Here is a 23,327-nt window from a genome sequence, read left to right as displayed (position 1 = left end):
CCTTGAAGCGCCCACAAATGCTCAATCAGATCCTTCTGAAGATGCTCATGAGTTGCTCAATTGCAAATCTGTTGATTCATGTAAAGTCCTCAAACGTCGTCGGATTCAGATTCTGCTGTGGAAGTTGGATAGGATCACCAATGGGCTCAAATTCCATACCGTGGCGAACTTTGTCACCCTCATCCTCCACAACCATGTTGTGCATGATCACACAATGTGTCATCATCTCCCATAGCGTTCCTGCATCCAATATTTTTGCGGGTCCTCGGACAACTGCAAAAAAAACCTAGGGCACTCCAAATGCCCTCTCGACATCCTCTCTAGCTCCTTATTGTCTTTGGGAGAAGTTAGATCTGTTCTCACCCCTTGGATCAAAGATGGTCTTGACGAAGGTTGCTCGCGAAGGATAAATACCATCACAAAGATAATAGCCCATGTTGTAGTCAGGACCATTGATGGTATAGTTGCACAGAGCAGCTTCTCCCACACACACAACCTTTGCAAACAATGGAGACCGCTCCAACACATTGATGTCATTTTGAGACCCAGGCATTTCAAAGAAATAGTGTCAAATCGAGATGTCTTGTCATGCAACTACTTCAAGAATGACGTGTACTTATTGCAATGGCCATGACATTGCCCTTGTAGAGAATATGGGCGATTCTTCCATTGTCGCGCATGCAATCCAGGGATCAAAGCATACCTGACCATCCTCTTGTTTCAACGGTCCCATAATCCGTGCGGTGTCTTCGGTAGTTGGTTCTCTGAAGTATTCCAGTCCGAACACCTTGACTACCGCAGTAGCAAACCTGACCATGGCTTCGAGACATGTGGTTCGGACATTCAGATGTACTCGTCCCACAAATCTGCGATGCCACCAGCAAGCATCCTCAATGCATATGTGCACTTCTAGTAACCAGAGAATCCCTTGTTCCCAACGACATCCTTCTTCAACATGAAGTAGTCATCATAGGCATGGATATCGTTGTAGAGGCAGTTGAACACAGTTCAACTCATCGGAAATCGACGACGCAAAAAGGACTCGAATAGCTCGTCGGGGACAAAATAGTCGTCCATCAGCATCATATTCCCTCGTGCCCTATGCCGATTCAACACTCGATGTCCCTTGATCGATGCCTTGAAATTAGGGACATGTTCCACCGCACGTTCCACATCTTCAATTACCGCTTGAATCATCGATTTTTCATCCTCAAATTCGTCCTCATGCGACGAGGATGAATCCATGAACTCGACGTCGAAGTAAATTTGGTCATGACATTTAGCCGAACACTTGCTGGGCGTGGTGTCCATCATGGACAACAATGTGCGGAGGCGGACGTTACCTGGGCGGTGGCCAAACCAGTGGGGGCGTAGGTAAGTCGGGATTGGCACCCGGGCGGAGCGGCGGAGGTTTGGCAAGGCCTACGGGGCGGAGTGGGTGTTACAGCGACGGTGGCGGTCAGACTAGGTGGCGGTCAGAGCAAGGGCAGGGGGTCGAAGAGAGAAAAGCGGGGCTCTAGGTGGGTTTTTGTGTGGGCGGAGTGTGTCAGATGCCTACGTGGTGGCTATCCGGAGGTCCGCAAACCTCCTCATGTATGCTTCCGGTTTATGGGAATTCAGGCGGTCAAACCGATTCACAAACCTTTGATATATGACATTGAATGACACAAAATATCCGGATCCTAGACTTTTGGCGACGTTTTGATGATGAAGGGCGTTGGAGATGCCCTAAGGGTATGCTAGAGTTGGCTGTCCATATCATCACGGACTCGTTAGGTGAATGTATTTTGTCGTCCACGAGGTAACGATGGCACGAGAGGAATGACACGACAGGCACAAAAGTATAGCTACTCATGTCCGAAACCATATGCCTCGAAGTCATGGTCAGGTTTGCTACTGCGATGGTCACTGAGTAGCACAGTAGTCACTTTCCTACACATCCTGCAGGTGCCACTCACGTCTCACTCACGACACCATCTAACTTTGACCGATCGGGAAGATCCGTCAGGTCAGTCAGTCCACTGGGATTCGCACGGATCGGACGCCGGGACAAGAGAACGTGAATTTGCCCTTCACCACTTTTCATGCATAAGCAAAGGACCCGTAGCCATAGCCAATTTCTCCTTCCCCGACCGAGCGAATGACACTTTTTAATTAAGTAAACTCGCACAACAGAAGAGCTGGTGGTGGTGTGCGGATCAGCGAAGCGCGGTTGTCCGTACGCATGGCGTCCCGTGTACAGTAGAAAAGGTGTTCCGTGCGCGCAGGCCGCGGAAACGTACGCACGCAAGGACAGCCGTACGTACCAGCCGCCCCGGATCCGTTTCCGTTTCCCCCCGCCCGCAAAGCCCACCAACCTTTCGGGGCCTCCTCCCCGTCGCCACGCTACTTATAGAGGGGCAGAGCCAGCTACGGCGACACACTCGACCCGACTCCTCTGCCCCGCATTTCCAAGAACACCTCTCCCTTCCCTTGCTCTGCCCTCTCCATCTCCATCTCCGGCTCCGGGAAGAAGAAGAAGAGGTAGCCATGTCTCCGCTCGCCGACCTTCTCAGCCTCGACCTGTCCGGCTGCACCGGCAAGATCATCGCCGAGTACATATGGTAAGACCGCTCTGCTTCCTCATCCTCCCTCTTCCTCAGCACTGTCCCAACTCCCATCTCACCTTCCTTCCGAACAAAATAATCCACTTCATCCATTCTTGCTGGTTCTTGTAATCTCAATTTTTAGTCCAGTAAAAACCCTTCTCTTCTTGTTTTTTCCAAGTCAGGCAGGCAGGCCACAGATATTTTTTTTCCTCCCCATAAATCCCATCTGACGTTCCTTTCTAGTTTAGTTTACTGGAATATATCATCGAAAAAAAAAAGTTTACATGAATATATACTAGTGTGTTTCTCTTCTTTTTTTTGCGAAACGTACTAGTGCGTTTCTCAAATTTGAGTCCAGTAAAAAACCCTTTTCTTCTTGTTTTTTACGCCTTGATCTGTTGCCAATATGATGTTTTTTTTATTTTTTATTTTTTCTTTGGCAGACCGTTGACCCTGTGCATCTTAGCTATGCGTTGCCGCTCATCATGATTTGTATTCGCCTCATTCTAGTACATTATAAGTCAACAAAATGGGAAAATCGGCATCGTACTTTTAGGCCTTATTACTAACCTACTTCCATATAAATCTTGCCTAATCCAGGGTCGGCGGCACAGGGATGGACGTCAGGAGCAAAGCCAGGGTAAGCCTGCCTAACCCTCAATGACTCGTAGCTTTGCCGGCCGACTCCGTTTTGTCTAGCTGTGACTGTGACGGCACTGCAAGTATGATATGTTCCTAACACTTCTTGTGACCCTTTTTGACGCCTTGGATATTCACAATCAGACGCTGCCCGGGCCCGTGGAGGACCCCAGCAAGCTTCCAAAATGGAATTTTGACGGCTCCAGCACCGGCCAAGCCACGGGTGACGACAGCGAAGTCATCCTCTGGTAAGCCCTTGACTGCACCCTTCAGTTAACCATGCCTTGGCTTGCGTGCCATGAGGCTGAGCTAATCTGAATTTCATGTGTTGCTCCTGCCAAGCCCTCAAGCCATCTTCAAGGACCCATTCAGGAGGGGGAACAACATCCTGGTAAGATCAAAGATCCTCCTCTTTCTTTTTTCATGAATACCAGATTGTTGTTCCACCTACAGTAATTTTTGTATTGTTGTGGCATCTGGCATGGATCTTTGTATTGTTGTTTATTTGTGTAAATGATTTCTCAAATTTGTTCATGAATACCAGATTTTTTTAACATGATTTTTAACCTTGTGTAGGTCATCTGTGACTGCTATGCGCCTAACGGAGAGCCGATTCCGAGCAACAAGCGGTACAACGCGGCGAGGATATTCGGCCATCCTGATGTCAAGGCTGAAGAACCATGGTCAGTATATATCAGCTGCTCTCTCCTATAGAAATTAGTCGACTACTTTGATTTTTGCACATAATTTAATTTAGGTGGCAATTAATCTTGTGCGCCCCTCTTGTGTTGCCTGAAATGTAAGGTATGGGATTGAGCAAGAGTACACCCTTCTTCAGAAGGACACCAACTGGCCCATTGGCTGGCCACTAGGGGGTTACCCTGGTCCTCAGGTAACTTAACTAGACATGTTGCATATTGCAGCACTCTTATTAAGTCTTAGCCAAGATCACTCCACTAAGTAAGGGAGGAAACTTGGCTGTAAATGATGTTAGCTTAGCACTAACTGATAACAGTTCAAAAATGCTGGGCTGATGGTGACACTGACAGAGCAAAATGTGTGTGACAGGGACCTTACTACTGCGCCGCGGGTGCGGAGAAATCTTACGGGCGCGACATCGTCGACGCGCACTACAAGGCCTGCCTCTACGCCGGCATCAACATCGGCGGCATCAATGCAGAAGTCATGCCAGGACAGGTAGTTTCAGGCGCAGAAATACCTTCCCCTTTTCCTATCAAAATTGTTCATGGCCTGATTTCTGTCTGAACCAGTGGGAGTTCCAAGTCGGCCCTTCCGTCGGCATCTCGGCCGGCGACGAGCTCTGGGCGGCTCGCTACATCCTGGAGGTAAATATAAACTGCCTCACCTAGCTGAATGAATCAAATCAAATGCAGCTTTTGCTGATAAGAACATTTTTTGCTTTGTGTAACCCAACAGAGGATCACTGAGATTGCCGGTGTCGTCGTCTCCTTCGACCCCAAACCGATCCCGGTGAGCATTTCTTCTTCTTTTTGTGCCAGAAGTGTACCTTGATCTGCACTGACCAGCTAGTCATTTCTTACATGTGTGTGATTGCAGGGAGAGTGGAATGGTGCTGGTGCCCACACAAACTACAGGTAAGATATAACGAGCAAGCGAACGAATGCATCGCCGTCTAGTCTAGTCTTGTGTTATGAGTTATGACATGTTCCTGCTGTGGTTTTCTGGATGCAGCACCAAGTCGATGAGGAGCGAGGGTGGGTACGAGGTGATCAAGAAGGCGATCCAGAAGCTGGAGGCGCGGCACATGGAGCACATCGCCGCCTACGGGGAGGGCAACGAGCGCCGGCTCACCGGCCGCCACGAGACCGCCGACATCAACACCTTCGTATGGGTAAGCAAGACTGAAGGCCTAGAAGCCCAACAGCTTCAGACTCCAGAGTCACTCACGCACTGACTGACTGCCTTGTTTGTTTTCCAGGGCGTGGCGAACCGCGGCGCGTCGGTGCGGGTGGGCCGCGACACCGAGAAGGAAGGCAAGGGCTACTTCGAGGACCGGAGGCCGGCATCCAACATGGATCCCTACGTCGTCACCTCCATGATCGCCGAGACCACCATCCTCAGCAAGGCCGGTCTCTCCAATGGCAAGTAGAGTGGCTTTGATGGGTTCTGTTATCTGTGTGAGTGCCCGTGGTTGCGCATGTGTGTGTGTGTGTGTGTCTGTGTGATCTGCATTGCAGTGACAAGACTGGCAGGGTTTGAATAATGATGATAAAGCAATAACATGTAATGTGCTTGTCCTAGCTGGATGTATGTTCCTCGTCCTGAACTTGTTTGTGGTCTGCAAACATCTCGTGTTATATAAGCGTGGGTTATGTTCATGGCACTAGGTTTGGCCGGGAAAGAGTCTCATCAATCACCCCCTACCTCTGCGTCAATCGTTGCCATAGGGTAATTCAACAAAAAAGAAAAGAAACTCAAAACTGTTGTCGTTGCAATGTCGCATTGCGAAGGATAAACTGAAGAAATCATTTGGTTTACTCCTAAATTTCGATGGAGTAGCCCATTCCATAGGGAATTTTGAAGGAAAGGAAGATAGTGATGTAAAATGTACTGCAGCTCTCGGGTACCACACTCTCCTATATGAAAATAGCATTAAAAAGCATATCAGCAACTTTCAAAAAAATCTGAAATTCTGAGATATGAAACCTAAGTGCAGGTTGTACACCCGTGTTCATATTCACGGGGAATGGTTGCTTGTGATATCTGCGGCGCACGAACTACGGTCCAACATATGTTACATTCAGGGTTTTTTCTATACATGCAATTTCTTTGTCTTTTTTACTAGCATTACCACGGGCATCCATTTCCCACGAAACTGAACACACGAGTACAACAATCAACCAAGTTTCATATCTCAAAATTTCAGAAATTTAATATGTTTTTTAATGCTATTTTCATATAGGGTGTGTGACACGCAAGAGGATTTTTTATGTTATTTTCATATAGGGATATGTGACACCGAGAGGATTCTTAATGCTATTTTCATATAGGGGTGTGTGACACCCAAGAGCCACAAATCCTCATCCAGATAGTGATTCCGTTGAATGTTTCCTATACGAATGATATCCTTCAGAAATTCCTATGTTTTCCTGTTTTCCTTTGAATGTTCAAGATAAGATTGGTACGAGTCCTCGATGAAAAAAGAAACACGTCAATATATTGCATTGCACGAAGAAACGCACTCTTGATTACAATCACTGGGACAAGATCAAGGCCATATACTGTACCGGCAGCAGAGTAAGTATAGGCAAAGAAACGGAGACGGTCTGGCACATACATTTATTCAGGTGTAAATGGAGATGTAAAAAAAGGCTATCGAACATGAGGCCTGAACTGAACTTCATGCGCGGCCTCGGCGCATATCTAGGTCAAAATTTATGTGATAACCGTGGGGGCGGATCGGCCGGTGTACTCCTTGATCTTTGAAAACTTCAGGGCCACATCAACCTGGATAAAAAGAAGTGTCAGATCTGCATCCTCACCAAAATGTTTCGGTTATTTGTTAGAAGCATGAGGAGTTGGATCTTACCAGTGGAGAAAGAGCATCGCTTGACGCCCTCCCGGTTTTGGAAGAATCCTTCTCATACTGCTCAATGTAAATACGGATAGTAGCACCAACTGAACCAGTTCCAGAAAGGCGGAACACCTACAATGGCAAGATTTAGTGTTAGTTCACCTTCACCAGCATTTGTTGCCCCCAAAAGGATCAACTCTGCCAATGTTAAGCATCGACTGATTATATTGCAAATTTGCAAGGTCAAATTTGAGTATGAAGACTAGGTTTTATGCTACTTGTGTTGGTTTGGTTAAAGAAACGTGACGGGAAACGTTTGAAGTGTGCGGTTCACCAATAAAAAACAGCATGAGATTCCGTACCAGTCGGGAACCATCTCCGAAGAGATACCGGATACCCTGATGCTTGGAGACAGAACCATCAACAGGGTCCTTGTACTCAAACTCATCAGCCGATACCACATCTGCAACAGTAGGCTGGATCTCCTTGATCGACCTGAGGAAAAGGTACAATTTAGATGTAGTTTCCAATGCATACACTTTGTCAGTGACATGAAATAAAAAGCTCCAAATACTTCAGTGCTTATGAAAGTACGCTCTAATTTCACAGCAGATCGGAGAGGCTTAAATATGTGCATGAAGTCCATTTGTGTGACAAGAGAGATCTTCATATAGGTGCATTAAGTGCGACAGTAACATACGTACTTGTTAACGTCAGACAGGGACGACTGCATCTTGACTAGGTTAGCCATAAGTTCCTTGGCAGCTTCTGCATCAACATTCTTCGATAACAAATGGTTTTGTTAGCATGTTATCAAATGTGCAGTATATACACACGTGTCAGTTGAATGAAATACCTCATAGTCATATCGTGTATAATAATGGCGACCATACGTAGCCCAGTGCTGAAGAACAATGTCTTCAACCGTAACAAGCTTATCTCCTCCAAGGTTGTCCTTGTTCTTGTAAGCTAGAATAGATAGCCAAGCTAGAACAGCCCAAATACCATCCTTTTCACGGATGTGGTCAGAACCTAAAATAAGTAGAGGATATCAGCAACCCCACGACCATATCATGTCCAATTAGCGCTATGAATATCAACGTCTTTCAGCTTCATGTCAATCCATTCATGGAAATCCAAATAATAAAAGTTCATTTTTTTCCGAACATCATGTCACCTGTCCTGTTCCTTTTTACAAAAGGAAAAACATGTTTGCTGAATATCCCAAGAGAGGTGCTACATGCCAGAATGCATGGCATTTTACCATAAGGCAAGACCAATTTGTTCAATTAATTCAGATGCATATTATTGTGATCAAGATGAGTCCCCAAGCATTACCCGTGCCAAAGCTTTCTTCACCACAAACTGAGCACATTCCAGCATCCATCAGGTTTCCAAAAAATTTCCACCCAGTAGGCACCTGAAAAGCATGGTCTTCGTCATATATCTGTCCTATATTTGAAATATAGCGATTGATGATCATAACACTTTACCTCAAAGAACTTGAGATTTAGATTCTTTGCAACTACATCAAGTGCAGCTGATGTGGGCATGCTCCTGCAAGTTCACCAATGGATCAGGAAAAAGTGAAGCACTGAAGCACAACAAAATTTTAAAACATGGGTAGGATGGCGATTGTAATCTTGGGCGTACAGTACATGATTCAACAAAAACATGGATGCAAATCATAAGAAGGTATTCAACTTAACTAAATACCCCAGTACACAAAATTTCTTAACTGTACTAGTCAGACAAACATAGCTAACAGCTTAAGCTAGTAAGCCAGCTCTTCAGTCAAGTATAATTTATTTTACTTTACATCTGTATTTCTCTAGCTACTAATTTCTTCAATCTTATGTATCCGGTGTTTTTTTAAAATGGTAGCAAGCCTGGCAAAACAGCATAGCTCCAGACTTGCCCGTTGTAGATATGGAGTATCCATGGGTATCCTGCTTAGTCCCTGAAATGCTTATTTGGATGCACAACTGTATAGGAAAACATGCGTGTTTACTGCAGACAGCAGTGCTATTTGCAACTTAAAGCCTTGATTCGACTGCGGAAGTATTAATCAGAAAGAAAAGAGCAAATGGTAGAAGCTCAATATGCAGGAGACCATTTTACCTGGCAACTCCCTTCAGGCCAGAAGCAAAGTAAGGAATTGACTGAACAGCATTGGCCGCAATAATGGCAACCGAATCTGATGGTGTCACGAAGAATCTAGAATAGGACAGAAGATTCATTATGAACTCCCTCAAGTGCTTTTGTAGATTTGATAAATGTAGTCAAAACATTACCTTTTACCCAGAACCATGTTGCGGTCAGCATCCCCATCAGCTGCGGCACCAAATTCAGGGGGTTCAACATTTGAGGTTTTCCCAAGACCCATCCGATCAACCAGTTCTTTTGCATAGGTGAGGTTAGGGTCTGGATGACCACCTCCAAAGTCTTCCTGTAAGAACACAAATGACAAATTAACACCAACCCAAACTCCATGTTCAACTTGATGATAGAAGAAAGTGTTACCTTTGGAACACAGTTCAACAGTGAGCTTTCACTGGCGCCGAGCTCATCCACAAACATGCGCTTTGCATAAGCTCCAGCAACACCATGAAGGCCATCAAAACTAAAATTGCAATCCGAGGGTTCAGATATGCTATTTGCTGTTAATAGGAGGATGATAACAAAATTTAGGCTAAAGATAAGTACCAGAACGAGAACTTTGGAGATGCCAGAAGCTTCTTAATAGACTCGAAGTCAAAGATTGTCCTGGAAATAAATGGACACTGTTAATGAAATCACTAATCATCATGTTTTTATTCTTTGTGTTATAAGGTTCTAGTGTTTCCCCTTAATAAATGCAACAAAAAATCACTTTCAGTCAAAGAAACCAGCAAATGATACTTGAAACATAATATTTGATGTATTGAAACAGAAGCTACATACTTCATTAGCTTGATGTAATCTGTAGCAGAGTCAAAGACATCGACATCAAAAGGGCCTTCAGGTCCAGTGAAGGAAGTGACACCTATCACAGAAATATCAACCTACAATGTGGGAACACAGAAGAGTAAATGGGGATTCCACTACCTTGGGATCAAAAGGAACAGAAAGAGAACAAAAATACAAGCAGGCACCAAATCATACATTTGGAAGGTCCTCCGCAATGAGGTATTCAGTAATTGTCTTTGTATTAGAGAAGATCTTATCGGTAACAGACTCAGGGGCGGGACCACCATTCCCCATGTTGTATTTGATTCCAAAGTCCTGGAAAGTACAATAAAAGGTGTTGATTTACACAGAACACCAACGGCCTTGATTTGACAGAGATGGTAACAGTGAACATCCTAACTTCCTAAGCATGTTACCTCGGTTGGACCACCTGGGTTGTGGCTGGCTGTTAAAATGAAGGCACCAGTAGCCTTTGCGCCCTGTTATTCATTGTGTCAATAAATCAATATACAGATACTTTGTCACGACAAAAAAAGAGGCAAACAATAAATTAATTATATCATATTTGTTCATCTAGACATTTCATTTAGTGATAATGCTTCATCTGCCATCTGCCACCATTACCTGACAGCTGGGATCAATCGGATTAGTTGGTAACTCGTGAACAGTTTAATACAATGTGCGGGTTAAAGAGGTTTGAACTCAGACATCCTTGCTGGTGGGCACTGTATTGTGTCACAACCAAACTACTATATGTCATGTTTTTAGATACATGATCCACTTATATAAAACTACTTCCATGGTTCAGCTACAACAATGGTTTATATGGGATATGCTGCAATGCATGCACACTTGCCAAATTTGGAAGAAACAAGACTTACATCTGCAGAAATTCTTTCACGGATGATAGCAGATACAGCTGGAGTTGACAAGAGACTGTCTTGTCCAACCCAGACACGTCTTACTCCATTAGCAGCAGCCATTTTTGCAATGATCTATAACAAGGAAAATAATATCAAGTTGTGATAGTCATTCAATGAAAATGAAGATGTCTTAATAGTAATAGAAGTCACACATATAAAGGAGTTGCATAGAACAGGTGATTTGCTATTTAAGTTTTTAGCAGCCAATAGGCTAAATTTTGGCCAGCATATTTTTAAGAACAAGCACGGCACAACTACAATACGCAAGTGGAAAACTGCAGCAGCTACCATACAACTATACATATTCTACAAAATGGGGTTACCAAAAGGTACACGAGGCATACGGGTCTGAAATAGTGAATACTCCCTCCGTTCCAAAACAGTTGAAGTTCTAGGATTTTTCTAGGTCAAACATTATAGAAAAATCCGCAAGGATCTAGGATATCAAAATATAGATGATATGAAAATACATTTCATTATGAATCTAACAAAGTAAATTTGATTTTGTAGATGTTGACATTTTTTTATATAGACTTGGTCAAACTTAATGAAGTTTGACTTAGGACAATCCTAGAACTTCAATTATTTTGAGAAGGAGAGGGTGGTTTATCACAAAGCACCTGAACAGCATCCTTTGAGAAATAGCGCCCATCGCCGGAGACAACAATGGTGGCACCTAGAAGGAAAGAAATGATAGCGGTTATGAGGAAGGACTGTAGAGACAAGACAAGAAACACTGGTAACATCATTTACAAGGTAAAAGACAAAAAAAATATGTGTAAAAATGCTCAATCATAACTAATTAAACCCTTCTGATATTTTGAAAGTTGTATAGATCTGGTTATCTTTCGTTATCTGACAGTTAAAGTTGATACCAGGAAATGGAAGTGACTTCAATTATATTTATTGGTACTTTTTCGTGCCTAGCAAAAAAGGATTATTTTCTAACAAGCAGCATAAGCAACTAACCTTTTACTTGGTCAGCTGGAAGGGCATTAAATGTTGATTGAACGAAATTCGCGAGGTAATGAGGCTGCTGGAATACTGTAACCTGATAACAGTAACAGCCAATTATGAATAAGCAAATACAACAAATGATTGCGCTGGGCCACTGACAACATCGAAAGTACTTCAACAGATAAATAACAGAACTAACAAGAGAACGGTTATGCCATAAGAAATCAGTGATCATCATTCATGGACATTCAATCATTTTATTTATGTATCATAAAATTAAACTATCAACCCTTTTATCTTCCTTTAAGGCAAGGTTATCTGGCTGGAACAGAATGTTCTGTTAGACAAACTAAAACGAATATATTTTATAGAAGGCAAAATCAAAGACACCAGCAAATACAGATGGCATAGATATGGCTGCCTAAACATTAGCAAGCATTTATTGCTCTATAACCCATTAAATAACAAACATTTTACTGTTTGTTTACTTATTTATGAAGAGTGAAAACAATGAGAAAAAATCTCTCCCCTAATCAAAATTGCACCCAAACATGAATTGGATCACATCTGACATGGACGGTCGTCAAGGTCACCAGAGACAAACGACACCAGAACAGCATGCATGTGAGCAAAGACACAGGTCAGTGCTGGACAGCTGCAGCACTGTACCGCACGACACGATTTCCACCTCTACAGCATGCGAACATAAACGACATATTTTAGCAATTGGTTAACAATGTGTCAAAATCTTCTGCTTCGTCCTGTTTACAAACCACCATTATTTAAATATATGAGGTCCCCGCAGAAAAAAAAATGCAAGGCAGAGTCCAAAAACGATCAGACAACCCATGGCACCGCTACATGCCAGATCCCAAACGCAACATGACATTCCAGCATAGCTGTCAGCCATGGCAACAGATCATCGGCATGCGTGGCACCATTGACAGGCAGTTTGCAGGCAATTTAACCGCACTCAGCGAGATCCAGTGATCATTAACGAAACTGATGATCTGCGCTAGTGCAAATCTCCCGGATCAGACCCCACAATTCGAATCGCACTCCCCCTCCTGCCTCGACCCAACGCTGCAAACGGAACAGCCAGATCCCACTGAAGCGCGGTGAACCAAAGCAAGCGCAGAGTCGGGATCCTCCTGCCTCGATCACGGTTAAACCATTGGAGTCGGGAGCGGATCAGCCCAATTTCCGAGGACTGGAGGCCGAAATCCCGCGCACGTGCATGGGGCGAGATCACGGTTCACGGGGCCCGACAGCCGGGGTTAAAAAAATACAGAGGGGAGCGGCCATCGCGGATCGGGGCACCCGACGAACCTAACGGCGCTGCCACGCAACGGCGCAATGAGATCCGGATCGGGGCCGCGGGAATGGGGAGCGGGGGGAGGGGAGGGGAGGGGAGGGGAGGGGAGGGGGGCGGACCTTCTTGCGGAGGCCGGAGGTGCCGGGCTTCTGGCCCTCGTAGGGCTTGGTCTCCTTCTTCGTCACGGAGAACACCATCTCCGCTGCCGTGGCCACGGCGCCGGGCCGGTGGGCGCGCGCGAGGGGCCGGGGGGTCGGAGCGGGCGAGGACGAGGCGAGGACGAGGTGGCGGTGGGGAGATCGGGAGTGAGGTAGGGAGGGAGTGGTGGTGCGGTGACGAAGGCGACGAGGGCGTGGCGCTATTATAGCGGGTGTGGAGGGAGAGGAGGAGCCCAGGAGAATCATTCGGTTGTTCGCCTTTTTTCCTTATTTTTTTTGGGAAATTCGGTGGGTCGCTCGCTCCTGCTCTGGGTCTCGGGCGCCTTTTCTAGTCGGTGTGCTGCTGCTGTGCCGCCGATGGAAGGCGATGGCAGAAGGACATGTGGCTGTAAATTTATAGCATATCCGTGGGGGCATATCCCAGGGGCGAGGTGAAATTGTCAGCGGTAGTTTTGTAGCAGTAGTAGTTTTGCATTTTGGCATTTTATTTATGTATTCGCTGAATGGCTCTCTTTTTTATAATCATATAATTCAAATGATTTGGAGATTGTTCACCACGCTTGTCGTGCGGTGAATGTCTCTTACTATATGCTATGTTACTACTCTACTTCATATCTTCATAATGCGTAGTGTCATAGATATGGTAACATATAGATCTTCATTTATTACTTTGTAGACTCATTTAACATCGAGAACCGTTATGTCATGGTAATATATTATGTTACTCCATTTACATCTCCATTAATTACTTGCCACATCATATTTTTTGCTTATGTGCCATACATGTCACTACCTATATTACTCTCACTATGAGGCTGGTCATAATGGGGAGTAACTTATACTAGTGTCATGCATATGACACTAATAGTGGGGAGTAACTTATACTAGTGTCAGACTAGTGACTAGTATCATATGCATGACACTAGTATAAGTAACTCCCCACTATGACCAACCTGGGCAGCCTTAGTATCTTGTCGGGTTTAACCTTGAAATTTGTGTTTTATTTGGGCTTCACAAATTACTCCACCTCCACCATTAATGAGCATTTCAATTCATCTCACATCTATCTTTCCTGTTATGGGCATTTTTTGATTAGCATGGTTTTTTGTTAACATAGAAATAAGAAAAACGAAGGAGAATGGGTGTCGTGTCCAATAGAATTGCAAAACTACTAGAATTCAAATGAAAGTGCGTTTGGTAGCAGAGGAAAAACAAAGTGACTCTATCAAGAGGTCCCTCCCGTCCCTCCTGTCCCTCGCGTCACCCCTAGGGCGACTCGGGGGAGTCTAGAGTTTTCCCCCGCCGCCTCCCCCCACCTCCCCCACCCCCCTCGCCGCCACCGGAGACGACCACCAGGAAAGCCCGCGCGGGCGCCGGGGAAGGTGGCAGCGGGGTCTTTGGCGCTTCTTCTTCACGGAGGCCATCGGATCCAGGGCGGCGGCCCCTGCTGGCGTGGCGTGCGGCGTGCCTGAGGGTTCGGCCGTGAGGACGGCGAGCCGCAGGCGTGCCAGATCTGGAGGTATTGCCCCTTCCCTTCCATGCATCCCTTCCCAGTCCCCAGTTTGGTTTGGATCTTGCCGGATCCACCTCCGGTGTGTTCTGATGGAGCAGATCGGTGTCCGGGGGAAACCTTGGCCGCCTTGGCTGGCCGGCAGCGGCGACGCCGCTTTTTGGCGCCGCTTTCCTCCTTGGGGGCGCTGCTGAGGGCACCATCTCTCCACTCCGACCCATGTCCGGGTGAAAGCCCAAGATCCGATGTGGATCGGGCGTCGGCGGCTCCCCGTGCACCGTAACCTTCCTGGAGGCGACCCAAGGACATTGGGATCAGATGGAAGGGTCTGCAGGTGAGGGTGGGGGTGTGCTGCCTCCCTTTCGGTGGAGCGGTGTTTCTTTCTATATATTCTTGGCGGCGGCTCTTGGCGGCATGGAGCAGCGGAGGCTTGGCGTCAGATGTGTGGTGACGGACACGCGCAGGAGGTCGACGCTGTCTGGCGTCGTGGTGGCGTCGGCGGCAGCGAGACCGGGCAAGGCCGATGCAAAAGTACAAGTCTGAAGATGGATATGTGGCAGGTGGCTGTGGCGGCCTTATACCCGGCAGGCGTCCTGGTTGATGAGCACACCGGACTGGTGGGTGCCCAACCCGGCAGGCGTCCTGGTTGGGACCTCAGGTCTTAGATGTTAGGTTTGGCTGCGAGGTCTGTTTGGTATTAGGCCCAGACCATCAGCGCCCCTTCATCAGTTAGATAGGAGTAGCGACAGAGGTTGCGAAGATGGTGGCTTTGGTCTTACTGTTGTACGACTTTGTAAGGTCTTGTGTTAATAATTAATAATTTGGCCGTATGCATCGTCCAGATGCAGAGGCCAGGGGTATTCCTCCTTTTCTAAAAAAAATCAAGAGGTTTGAGCTGATGGAAACTTTCGTTCAATGTGAAGTACAAATGAATCCTATGGAAAAAATATCCAATCCTACGAATCAGACGACCACCCTAGGAAAAAAATCTGGGGGTTCAGTTTCTCCGGATCCTATGAAGTTCCTTTGAAGAGCATAAAGATTGGGCTCATTCCAGGCGTTCCACATGATATACACGAGGTTTCCGCAATGTTTTTTATTGTTGTTGTTGTTGCCAACATCTCAAGATTCCTCCCACAAAGCATGGATTGTTAAAAAAATGATCGTAGATCCTGTTGGGAGTTGATTGTACGACTACGAAGGCATGGAAGTCTTGAATGAAGAATTGGTTATCCAGCTCTATGCTACTCTCTTTGTGTCTGGAGATCCGTGAGATGTTGACACTTGTAAGCTCCACTGGATGACACAACATAATCAGCGCAAAGCTACTGCAGATGAATTCCGTAGTGCATTCAGTACTCTACGTCATATGCGGATTCCAAGCACTGAAGAACAGAGATTGCATATTCAGATCTAGTGAAGACTGAGCTTCATAATATGATCCGCAAGTCGAGCGCTAACAATGCCGAAGAGGAGAGTGCTAAAATTCTTCGCATCAATACATGAATTTCCTTGCCAAGACCTTGTATTGCATCATGGTGAAAATACTTGCTCCTAAGAAAGGACCGCATGAAGCCATTCATCATGATGTTATGAGGAATCTACCAGTACAATTTTTCAACTTTCTGTGATTCGATGTTGAAGACTTCTTTCCGAGGAAAGTGATGCTGCTTCTCACGTTGCTCTGGTGTTGAAACCTTATGCTCCCTAGATCATGCATTTAATCATCAGGCATACTCAACGGGGGTATCTTCCTAATATGAGGATCTTGCACATGTTCTTGATATTGAAGCACCAGCCCATCCTCCTTTGATGACTTCCAATGATATAGGGAAGAATGCTTCAACTGATCCAAGCCTGGGCACCGTTCCTCCTTCAGCCGTTGGACAATTTTATGATCCCATGGATAGTGCCTGAGGTGATTATGCTTATTACACCGAAGGCATTGATCCATCCATCAGTCGCATCACATTGCTCCAAGGCCTCAAATTGATAGAGAAATCATGGTCGAGATGAAGCAAATGATGGCCAAATTCATCAATTGGCAGAAGAAACATACTTCTTATATGCATCAGGACGTCAATCGTTGAGGAATCATGCTAGACTAAATCACCACTATGCTGATGAGCAAATGCATCGCCCATAGGTAGCCCTTCGCAAGATTCTTTTATGCTGGAGGACTCAAAGCGATGGGCATTAGAGGAAAGTACTAGTGGGTCGGGCTATTGAAGCTAAATACTTATGTGAACCTCTCCACTCCATCACTTGCCTCCTCGAGCTCCGCGGATGAGATCTACATTGACTTCATTGAGACTGAAGACGAAGCTACCACACACCCTGATCTAGCAAGTCATTGTCAGGAAGCTTCAGCAGACCCCACTACGCCATCAACTCAACCCAAAGCAACGAGGGCGTGGCGCTATTATAGCGGGTGTGGAGGGGGAGGAGGATGTAAACAACGGAATCATTTGGTTGTTCGACTTGGCTTTTCCTTTTTTTAGGAAATTCGGTGGGTCGCTCGCTCGCTCCTCCTCTCGGGCACCTTTTCTAGTCGGTGTGCTGCTGTGCCGCCGATGGAAGGCGATGGCAGAAGACATGTGGCTATAATTTATAGCATATCCAAGGGGGCATATCCCAGGGGCGAGGTGAAATTGCAGCGGTAGTTTTGTAGGAAGTAGTTTTGCATTTTGGCATTCATTTATTCCTGAATGTCTTTTTTCTTATAATCATATAATTCGAATGATTTGGAGATTGTTCACCACGCCTGTCGCGTGATTGAATGGCTCTTAATATATGTTAACTTAATATCTTGTTGGCTTTAACTTTGACATTTGTGTTCCATTTGGGCTTCACAAATTACTCCATAACTAGCATTAATGATCATTTGAATCCATCCCACGTTCATCTTTCCCATTATGGGCATTTTTATTTGCATGGTTTTCTAACACATAGGAATAGAAAAAACGAAGGAGGATGGAGTGTCGTGTCCTCTTGTGTCCAATAGAATTGCAAAACTACAATAATTCGGATGAAAGTGTGTTTGGTAGCAGAGGAAAAACAAGGTAATTATATCAAGAGGTTTGAGTTGATGGAAACTTTCGTTCGAAGTGAAGTACAAATGAATCCTATGGAAAAAAACTCTCCATTCCTACGAATCAAACGACCACCCTAGGAAAAAAAATTGGGGTTCAATTTCTCCGGATCCTATGAAGTTTATTTTGAATCGAATGAGCCTAAAGATGAGGCTCATTCCTCACAATATATACATGAGGTTGCCACAATGTTTTTTGTTGTTGTTGCCAACATCTCAAAATTCATACCACAAAGCATGGATTGTTAAAAAAAGTGATCGTATATCCTGTTGGGAGTTGATTGACTGCCTACGAAGGCATGGGAAGCTTGAATGAAGAATTGATTATTCAGTTCTATGCTACTCTCTTTGTGTCTGGAGGATATTAGCACATGTAAAGCTTCACTGGATGACACAACATACTCAGTGCGAAGCTAGTGCAGATGAATTTCGCATTGCATTTAGTACTCTATGTCCTATTCGGGTTCCAAGCACCGAGGAACAGAGACTGTATATTCTAGATCTAATGAAGATTGAGCTTCTGAATATGCTCTGCAAGCCAAGCCCTATCGGTGCCGAAGAGGAGAGTGCTAAAATTCTTCGCATCGATATATGAATTTCCTTGCCAAGACCTTGTATCGCATAATGGCGAAAACACTTGCTCCTAAGAAAAGGACCGCATGAAGCCATTTATCAAGATGTTATGAGGAATCTGCTAGTGCAAATTTTCAACTTTGTGTGCTTCGATGTCGAAGACTTCTTTCTGAGGACAACGATGATTGCTTCTCAGATGCTCGGGGTGTGAAGCCTCATGCTCACTAGATCATGTGTTTCATCATCAAGAATACCCAACTGGAGTATCTTCCTAATACTGAGCATATTGCACATGTTCCTAATGTTGAAGCACCAACTTATCCTCCTATTATGACTTCCAATGATATTGGTTGTGATCCCATGGATAGTGATCGAGATGATTATGCTTATTACACTGAAGGCATTAATCCATCCATCAGTTTCACCAAGCTGCTCCCAAACCTCAAACTGAGAGAGAAATCATGGTCGAGATTAAGCAAATGATGGCCAAATTCATCAAGTGGCAGAAGAAGCAAAATTCTTATATGCTTCAGGACGTCAATCACCTGAGGAATAATGCTAGACTAAATCGCACTATGCAAGCAAATGCATCGCTCATGGGTAGCTTTTTGCAACATTCAGTATGTTGAAGAACTCGAAGGGATGGGCATTGGAGAAAGTACCAGTGGGTCAAGCTATCAAAGCTTAACACCTTTGTGAACCTCTCTAGTCCATCACTTGCCTCCTTGAGTTCGCAGATGAGATCTACATTGACTTCGTCGAGATTAATGACGATGCTACCTCACACCCTGCTCCAGCAAGTCATCGCTGGGAAGCTTTGATACGTCTCCAACGTGTCTATAATTTTTTTATTGTTTCATGCTATTATATCATCAATGTTATATGCTTTATACTTCATTTTATATCATTTTTGGGAACTAAGCTACTAACTCGGTGCCAAGTGCCAGTTGTTGTTTTCTGCATGTTTTTGGTTTTATAGAAAATCCATACCAAATGGAGTCCAAACGCGATGAACTTTTTGACCTTTTTTCTGGACCAAGAGACCCAGGAAGCTTCGGGGGGAGTCCAGAAGCCAGACGAGGAGACGTCAAGGCAGCATGGCGCGCCCTGGGGGTTGGCGTGTCGTGCCCCTTGTGGGACCCTCGTGGCTCCTTCTGACCTAATTCCAACGCTAAAAATTCCCTAATATTCCAAAAACCCCAGAGCGAGACCCAAAAAATTATTCCGCCTCCGCAAGCATCTGTTCTTCTGCGATCCCATATGGAGGCCTCCACCGATACTTTGCCGGAGGGGGGAATCGGCCATGGAGGGCTTGTACATCAACCTCGTTGCACCTCCAATGATGTGTTAGTAGTTTCTCACGGGACCTACTGGTCCATAGTAGTAGCTAGATGGCTCTCTCTCTCTCTATTTGATCTTCAATACAATGTTTTCTTCAGAGATCGATATGATGTAATCTTTTTATGTGGTGTGTTTGTTGGGATCCGATGAATTGTGGGTTTATGATCAGATTATTCATTGAAAGTATTTGAGTTATTTTTGAACTTTATTATGTGTGATTGTTATTGCTATGTAATGCTTTTACGATCTATGAGTTATCTTTGGTCAAGTTGATGATTAGATCTTCAGTGAAAGTGGTGCATAGTAGTAGGTTCAATTTTGCGGTGTCATCACCTCATGACAGAAGGGGTAGCGAGGCACGTATTTGTATTGTGGCTACTAAGGATAAAATGATGGGGTTTGATCATATTGATTGATCTTATTTTGTCTACATTATGGCATCATACTTAAAGAATTACTCTGTTTGTCATGAACTTAATACATAGAGAGGCAAGCATAGAAGCGCTCTTGAAGTGGAGTAATAGTAGTATGCGTTAGTAAGTTTAACAGTCTACACTACAAAAAAAAGACACTTCCGTGATGATACGTGTTTGTCATAGTAGGTCACGTTTTCTGTCATGCATGTACATCCATGACAATTTTATGACAGAATCAAGATAGTCATACTTGTGCTGTCGTAGAAGTGTTCCATGACATTACCAAAATTATCATCACGGAAGTGTCCACTTCCATGACGATAAATCGCGCGTCATGGAAGTGCTTTCGTCAAGGGTGACCGACACGTGGCATCCACCGTAACGGGTCGCCGTTAAGCTATCGGGTCCGGTTTTGGATCCGATAACCCGCTAACAGCCCGGACCAATGAGGATTTTCCACGTGTATTCTCATTGGCCGGAGGAAACACGTGTTGGCTCACCGTTGGGACAGATGTCATCCATTCATTGGACAGGAGGCACCTATGATACGTCGACACGTGGCACGGCCCAACAGAGGCCCATTCCGGTGAAAAGGCCGGCCCGTTTGACTTGGTCAAAAGGTAATGGGCCGGCCCACGGAAAGCTTGTTAACGGCTTGTTCGTATATAGCCCATTTACGACCCGCTAACTCACGGCCCGTTACGGCCTATCGGAATTAAGCCCAGTAGCTTCATCTGGGCCGTCCAATATGATTCCAGCCTGTTGTAACTTCCGGCCCATGTATGGCCCATGATGTCTTTCGGCCCATACAAGGCCATTTGTAACTCTTGGCCCATTAACGACCCGTGGTGAATCTGGCCCGCAATGAATAGTGTACCCATTTATACCCATTAATGGTCCATTATTCCATTGGGCCGTTTCCAACCCGTGTTATCTTTCGGCCTTCTCAGGGCCCATTTATTCTTGGGCTCATTTCCAACATTTGGTTACTTACGGCCCGTTATTGGCCTTTTCTGCTTGTGGGCCAAATTCAGCCCGCGGTTACAATCGGCCCGTTTGCAGCCTGTTAATCCGTTGGGCTGTTTACATAGCGTCATCAAATACGGCCGATTAACGATGGCCCGTTATTGTTGGCCCATGAATGGACGGTTCCAAATCTAGCCCGTTTACGGCCCATAATGCGGTCTGTTATTGGCCCATGTTTGGCCTATCGATCATACGACACGTAGAAGGCCCATTGATGCTACGGTCCGTAGAGGGCCCATTGTTTCTACGGCCCTTAGAAGGCCCATTGTTTCTACAGCCCGTACGAGGCCCATGGTAACTACGGTAAATATGTAACCCATGGTTATTGTGTCCTAGTTTCAAAAAATAGGTTATTGCGGCCACTAGCAAACCACGGAAAAAAGAACTGCACTGACTACAAGCAAACAAATAAACAAGACAACAAGGAAATAAATAAGCAAGCAACTTACGCTAGGCTATCACGGCTATTACACATATTACATCCACTGGGCATCAAATTTCGCCACCAGTGCAAATATAGGGAACAAAGCAGCATATCATATACACTGGTTGTCAAAGTTGGCGTCCAGTGCAAATAAACGCCGTAGCAAAACAAGTCCAGAACTGAAACCACTTCAGAAGATCTCAAGAAACAATATCTTGGGTACCCATAATGCTGGCAAGATGCTTAGCAAGCTTATTAACTTTCTCTTGTTTGGCGCTTAAATCCTCCAGCACTTGCTGTTGCACCAGGAAGTATGCATCTGAATTCTGCAGGGACTTCCTCAGTCCTTCGGCTTCCTGTCGCATAACATCTGATCGATGTCTTTCAACTTGAAGTTGAGACTCAAGAAGCCGAACTGATTCAGGCAGCGAGTTCGAAGGGCTGGTGCCAGCAGTAGTAGCCAGTAACTCGAACACTACATCAAGACAGGACTTTGGGGTTGTCTCAGTGTCTTCAATATAGTTTTTATCAGCTTTCTTGGAGACCAACAGGGATATCTCACTATCTTGAACCTTATCTGCATTACTTCCTTTACCATTGTGTAACACCCCGGTGTAATGATGCTACAGTAATCCCTGAGATCAAGCTAATCATTTTGCTATAACAGTGCTTAGTCACTTTGATCAATATTCCATTCCCAATTCGAGTTGAATTCAATTTCAAATGCTGAGTGAAATTCGAAATTGCTCAAACTTGAAAATTAAAGTGTTCATCTTGTGCCAAATAATGCATAATTAATATTGGTGGTGAACCAACATTTTTGCAAAGTGTTTAATTGGCCTAAACTATTTGAAACAGAAGTTTAAAAAGATAAAAAGAAAACTAAAAGAAAAAGAGGAGGTGAGAGAGAGAGAGAAAAGGCCCCTGAACCCCCCTCGGCCTAAACCCCCGGGCTAGGCCCAACAGGCCATGTGGCCCCCTCCCCCTCCCCTGTCGTCTCCCACCTCCCACTGTTCGACCGACCGGGCGCCTCGGCGCCACCCGACCACCTCGCCGGCCTCGCGCGGGAGAGGATAAGGGCGACGCCTCGAGTCCTCCCCCTCACCTATCGCCACATCCACTCCCCCTGGACGCCTCGCCATTTCCCCCTTCTCTCTTCCTCGCTCGCTCACTCCCCTCTCTCTGACCCGAGCGCGCCCGCTGCCATCCTCCGTCGTCACCGCGGCCACCGGAGCCGTCTCGTCCTCCTGACCTGTCCACCAGCACCGTCGATGTCTTCTCCCTCTTCCCCGGCCTCGCGTCCGAGCCGGAGGCCACTACATCGCCCGGATCGAGCCAGCGACCACCGTGGATCGCCGGAGCTCCTCCGCTTCGTCCGACGCCGACTCCGTCGACCCGCTGCGCTCCTAAACATCCAAGGGCCACTATGAGCCGCACCGTAAGCCGCCGCACCGAACCCCTCTCTTTCTCCTATCTCCCCGTGCTCGCAATCGTCGTTCATCATGGCCGAACCACCGCCGCGCCGTTCGTCGCCGTCGTTTCGGTTGACATTGAGCTCGACCGAGTTCTCGGCCGTGCTCCTCGACACCGTAGGGACCCGTAGCGCCCTCCAGTTCATGCAACCTCCCTCTCTAGCGTCGATTGCGCCATTGCCCGGAAGCCGCCGCCGCTGCAACTCATTGCCGGCGCCCTTTCCGGCCTCCCCAGCTGCTGCCGCTACCGCCACTCGACGTGGTTCATTCACCGCGTCCGAACGGCGCCTCTCGCACGTCAAATAGGCCCCGGACGGCTATTTTCGAACCTCGCCGGCGATGCGCCGCCGCGAAACGGCCCGCCGGAGTTACTCCGGTCACCAGCACCG

The 23,327-nt window shown here is 45.9% G+C and overlaps 2 protein-coding genes across 2 annotated transcripts; one reads left to right on the top strand and one right to left on the bottom strand.

Moving 5' to 3' along the window:
* The first annotated feature begins 2,371 nt into the window (after nt 1-2,371).
* LOC123095878 (glutamine synthetase cytosolic isozyme 1-3) lies at nt 2,372-5,592 on the top strand. The gene is made up of 12 exons (XM_044517452.1): nt 2,372-2,603; nt 3,189-3,228; nt 3,372-3,475; nt 3,570-3,618; nt 3,804-3,910; nt 4,032-4,119; nt 4,296-4,424; nt 4,499-4,573; nt 4,665-4,718; nt 4,806-4,843; nt 4,941-5,100; nt 5,188-5,592. The coding sequence occupies exons 1-12, from the start codon at nt 2,530-2,532 to the stop codon at nt 5,356-5,358; spliced, it is 1,089 nt and encodes a 362-aa protein (XP_044373387.1). The 5' UTR covers nt 2,372-2,529; the 3' UTR covers nt 5,359-5,592.
* Nucleotides 5,593-6,404: 812 nt separating this feature from the next.
* Nucleotides 6,405-13,389, bottom strand: LOC123095877 (phosphoglucomutase, cytoplasmic). The gene is made up of 18 exons (XM_044517451.1): nt 13,047-13,389; nt 11,625-11,706; nt 11,276-11,331; nt 10,614-10,727; nt 10,149-10,211; nt 9,928-10,047; nt 9,727-9,827; nt 9,490-9,549; nt 9,307-9,406; nt 9,078-9,232; nt 8,905-9,000; nt 8,277-8,340; nt 8,122-8,203; nt 7,640-7,815; nt 7,488-7,564; nt 7,146-7,278; nt 6,799-6,915; nt 6,405-6,716 (listed from the first exon to the last, which is right to left on the bottom strand). Exons 1-18 carry the CDS (start codon nt 13,329-13,331, stop codon nt 6,645-6,647), a joined length of 1,953 nt encoding a protein of 650 aa, XP_044373386.1. The 5' UTR covers nt 13,332-13,389; the 3' UTR covers nt 6,405-6,644.
* Nucleotides 13,390-23,327: the final 9,938 nt, after the last annotated feature.

This window comes from Triticum aestivum, chromosome 4D (genome assembly GCF_018294505.1).
Source record: "Triticum aestivum cultivar Chinese Spring chromosome 4D, IWGSC CS RefSeq v2.1, whole genome shotgun sequence".
NCBI lineage: Eukaryota > Viridiplantae > Streptophyta > Magnoliopsida > Poales > Poaceae > Triticum > Triticum aestivum.
Note: the sequence above shows the minus strand (reverse complement) of the source record. Positions and strands in the feature narration are given on the sequence as shown.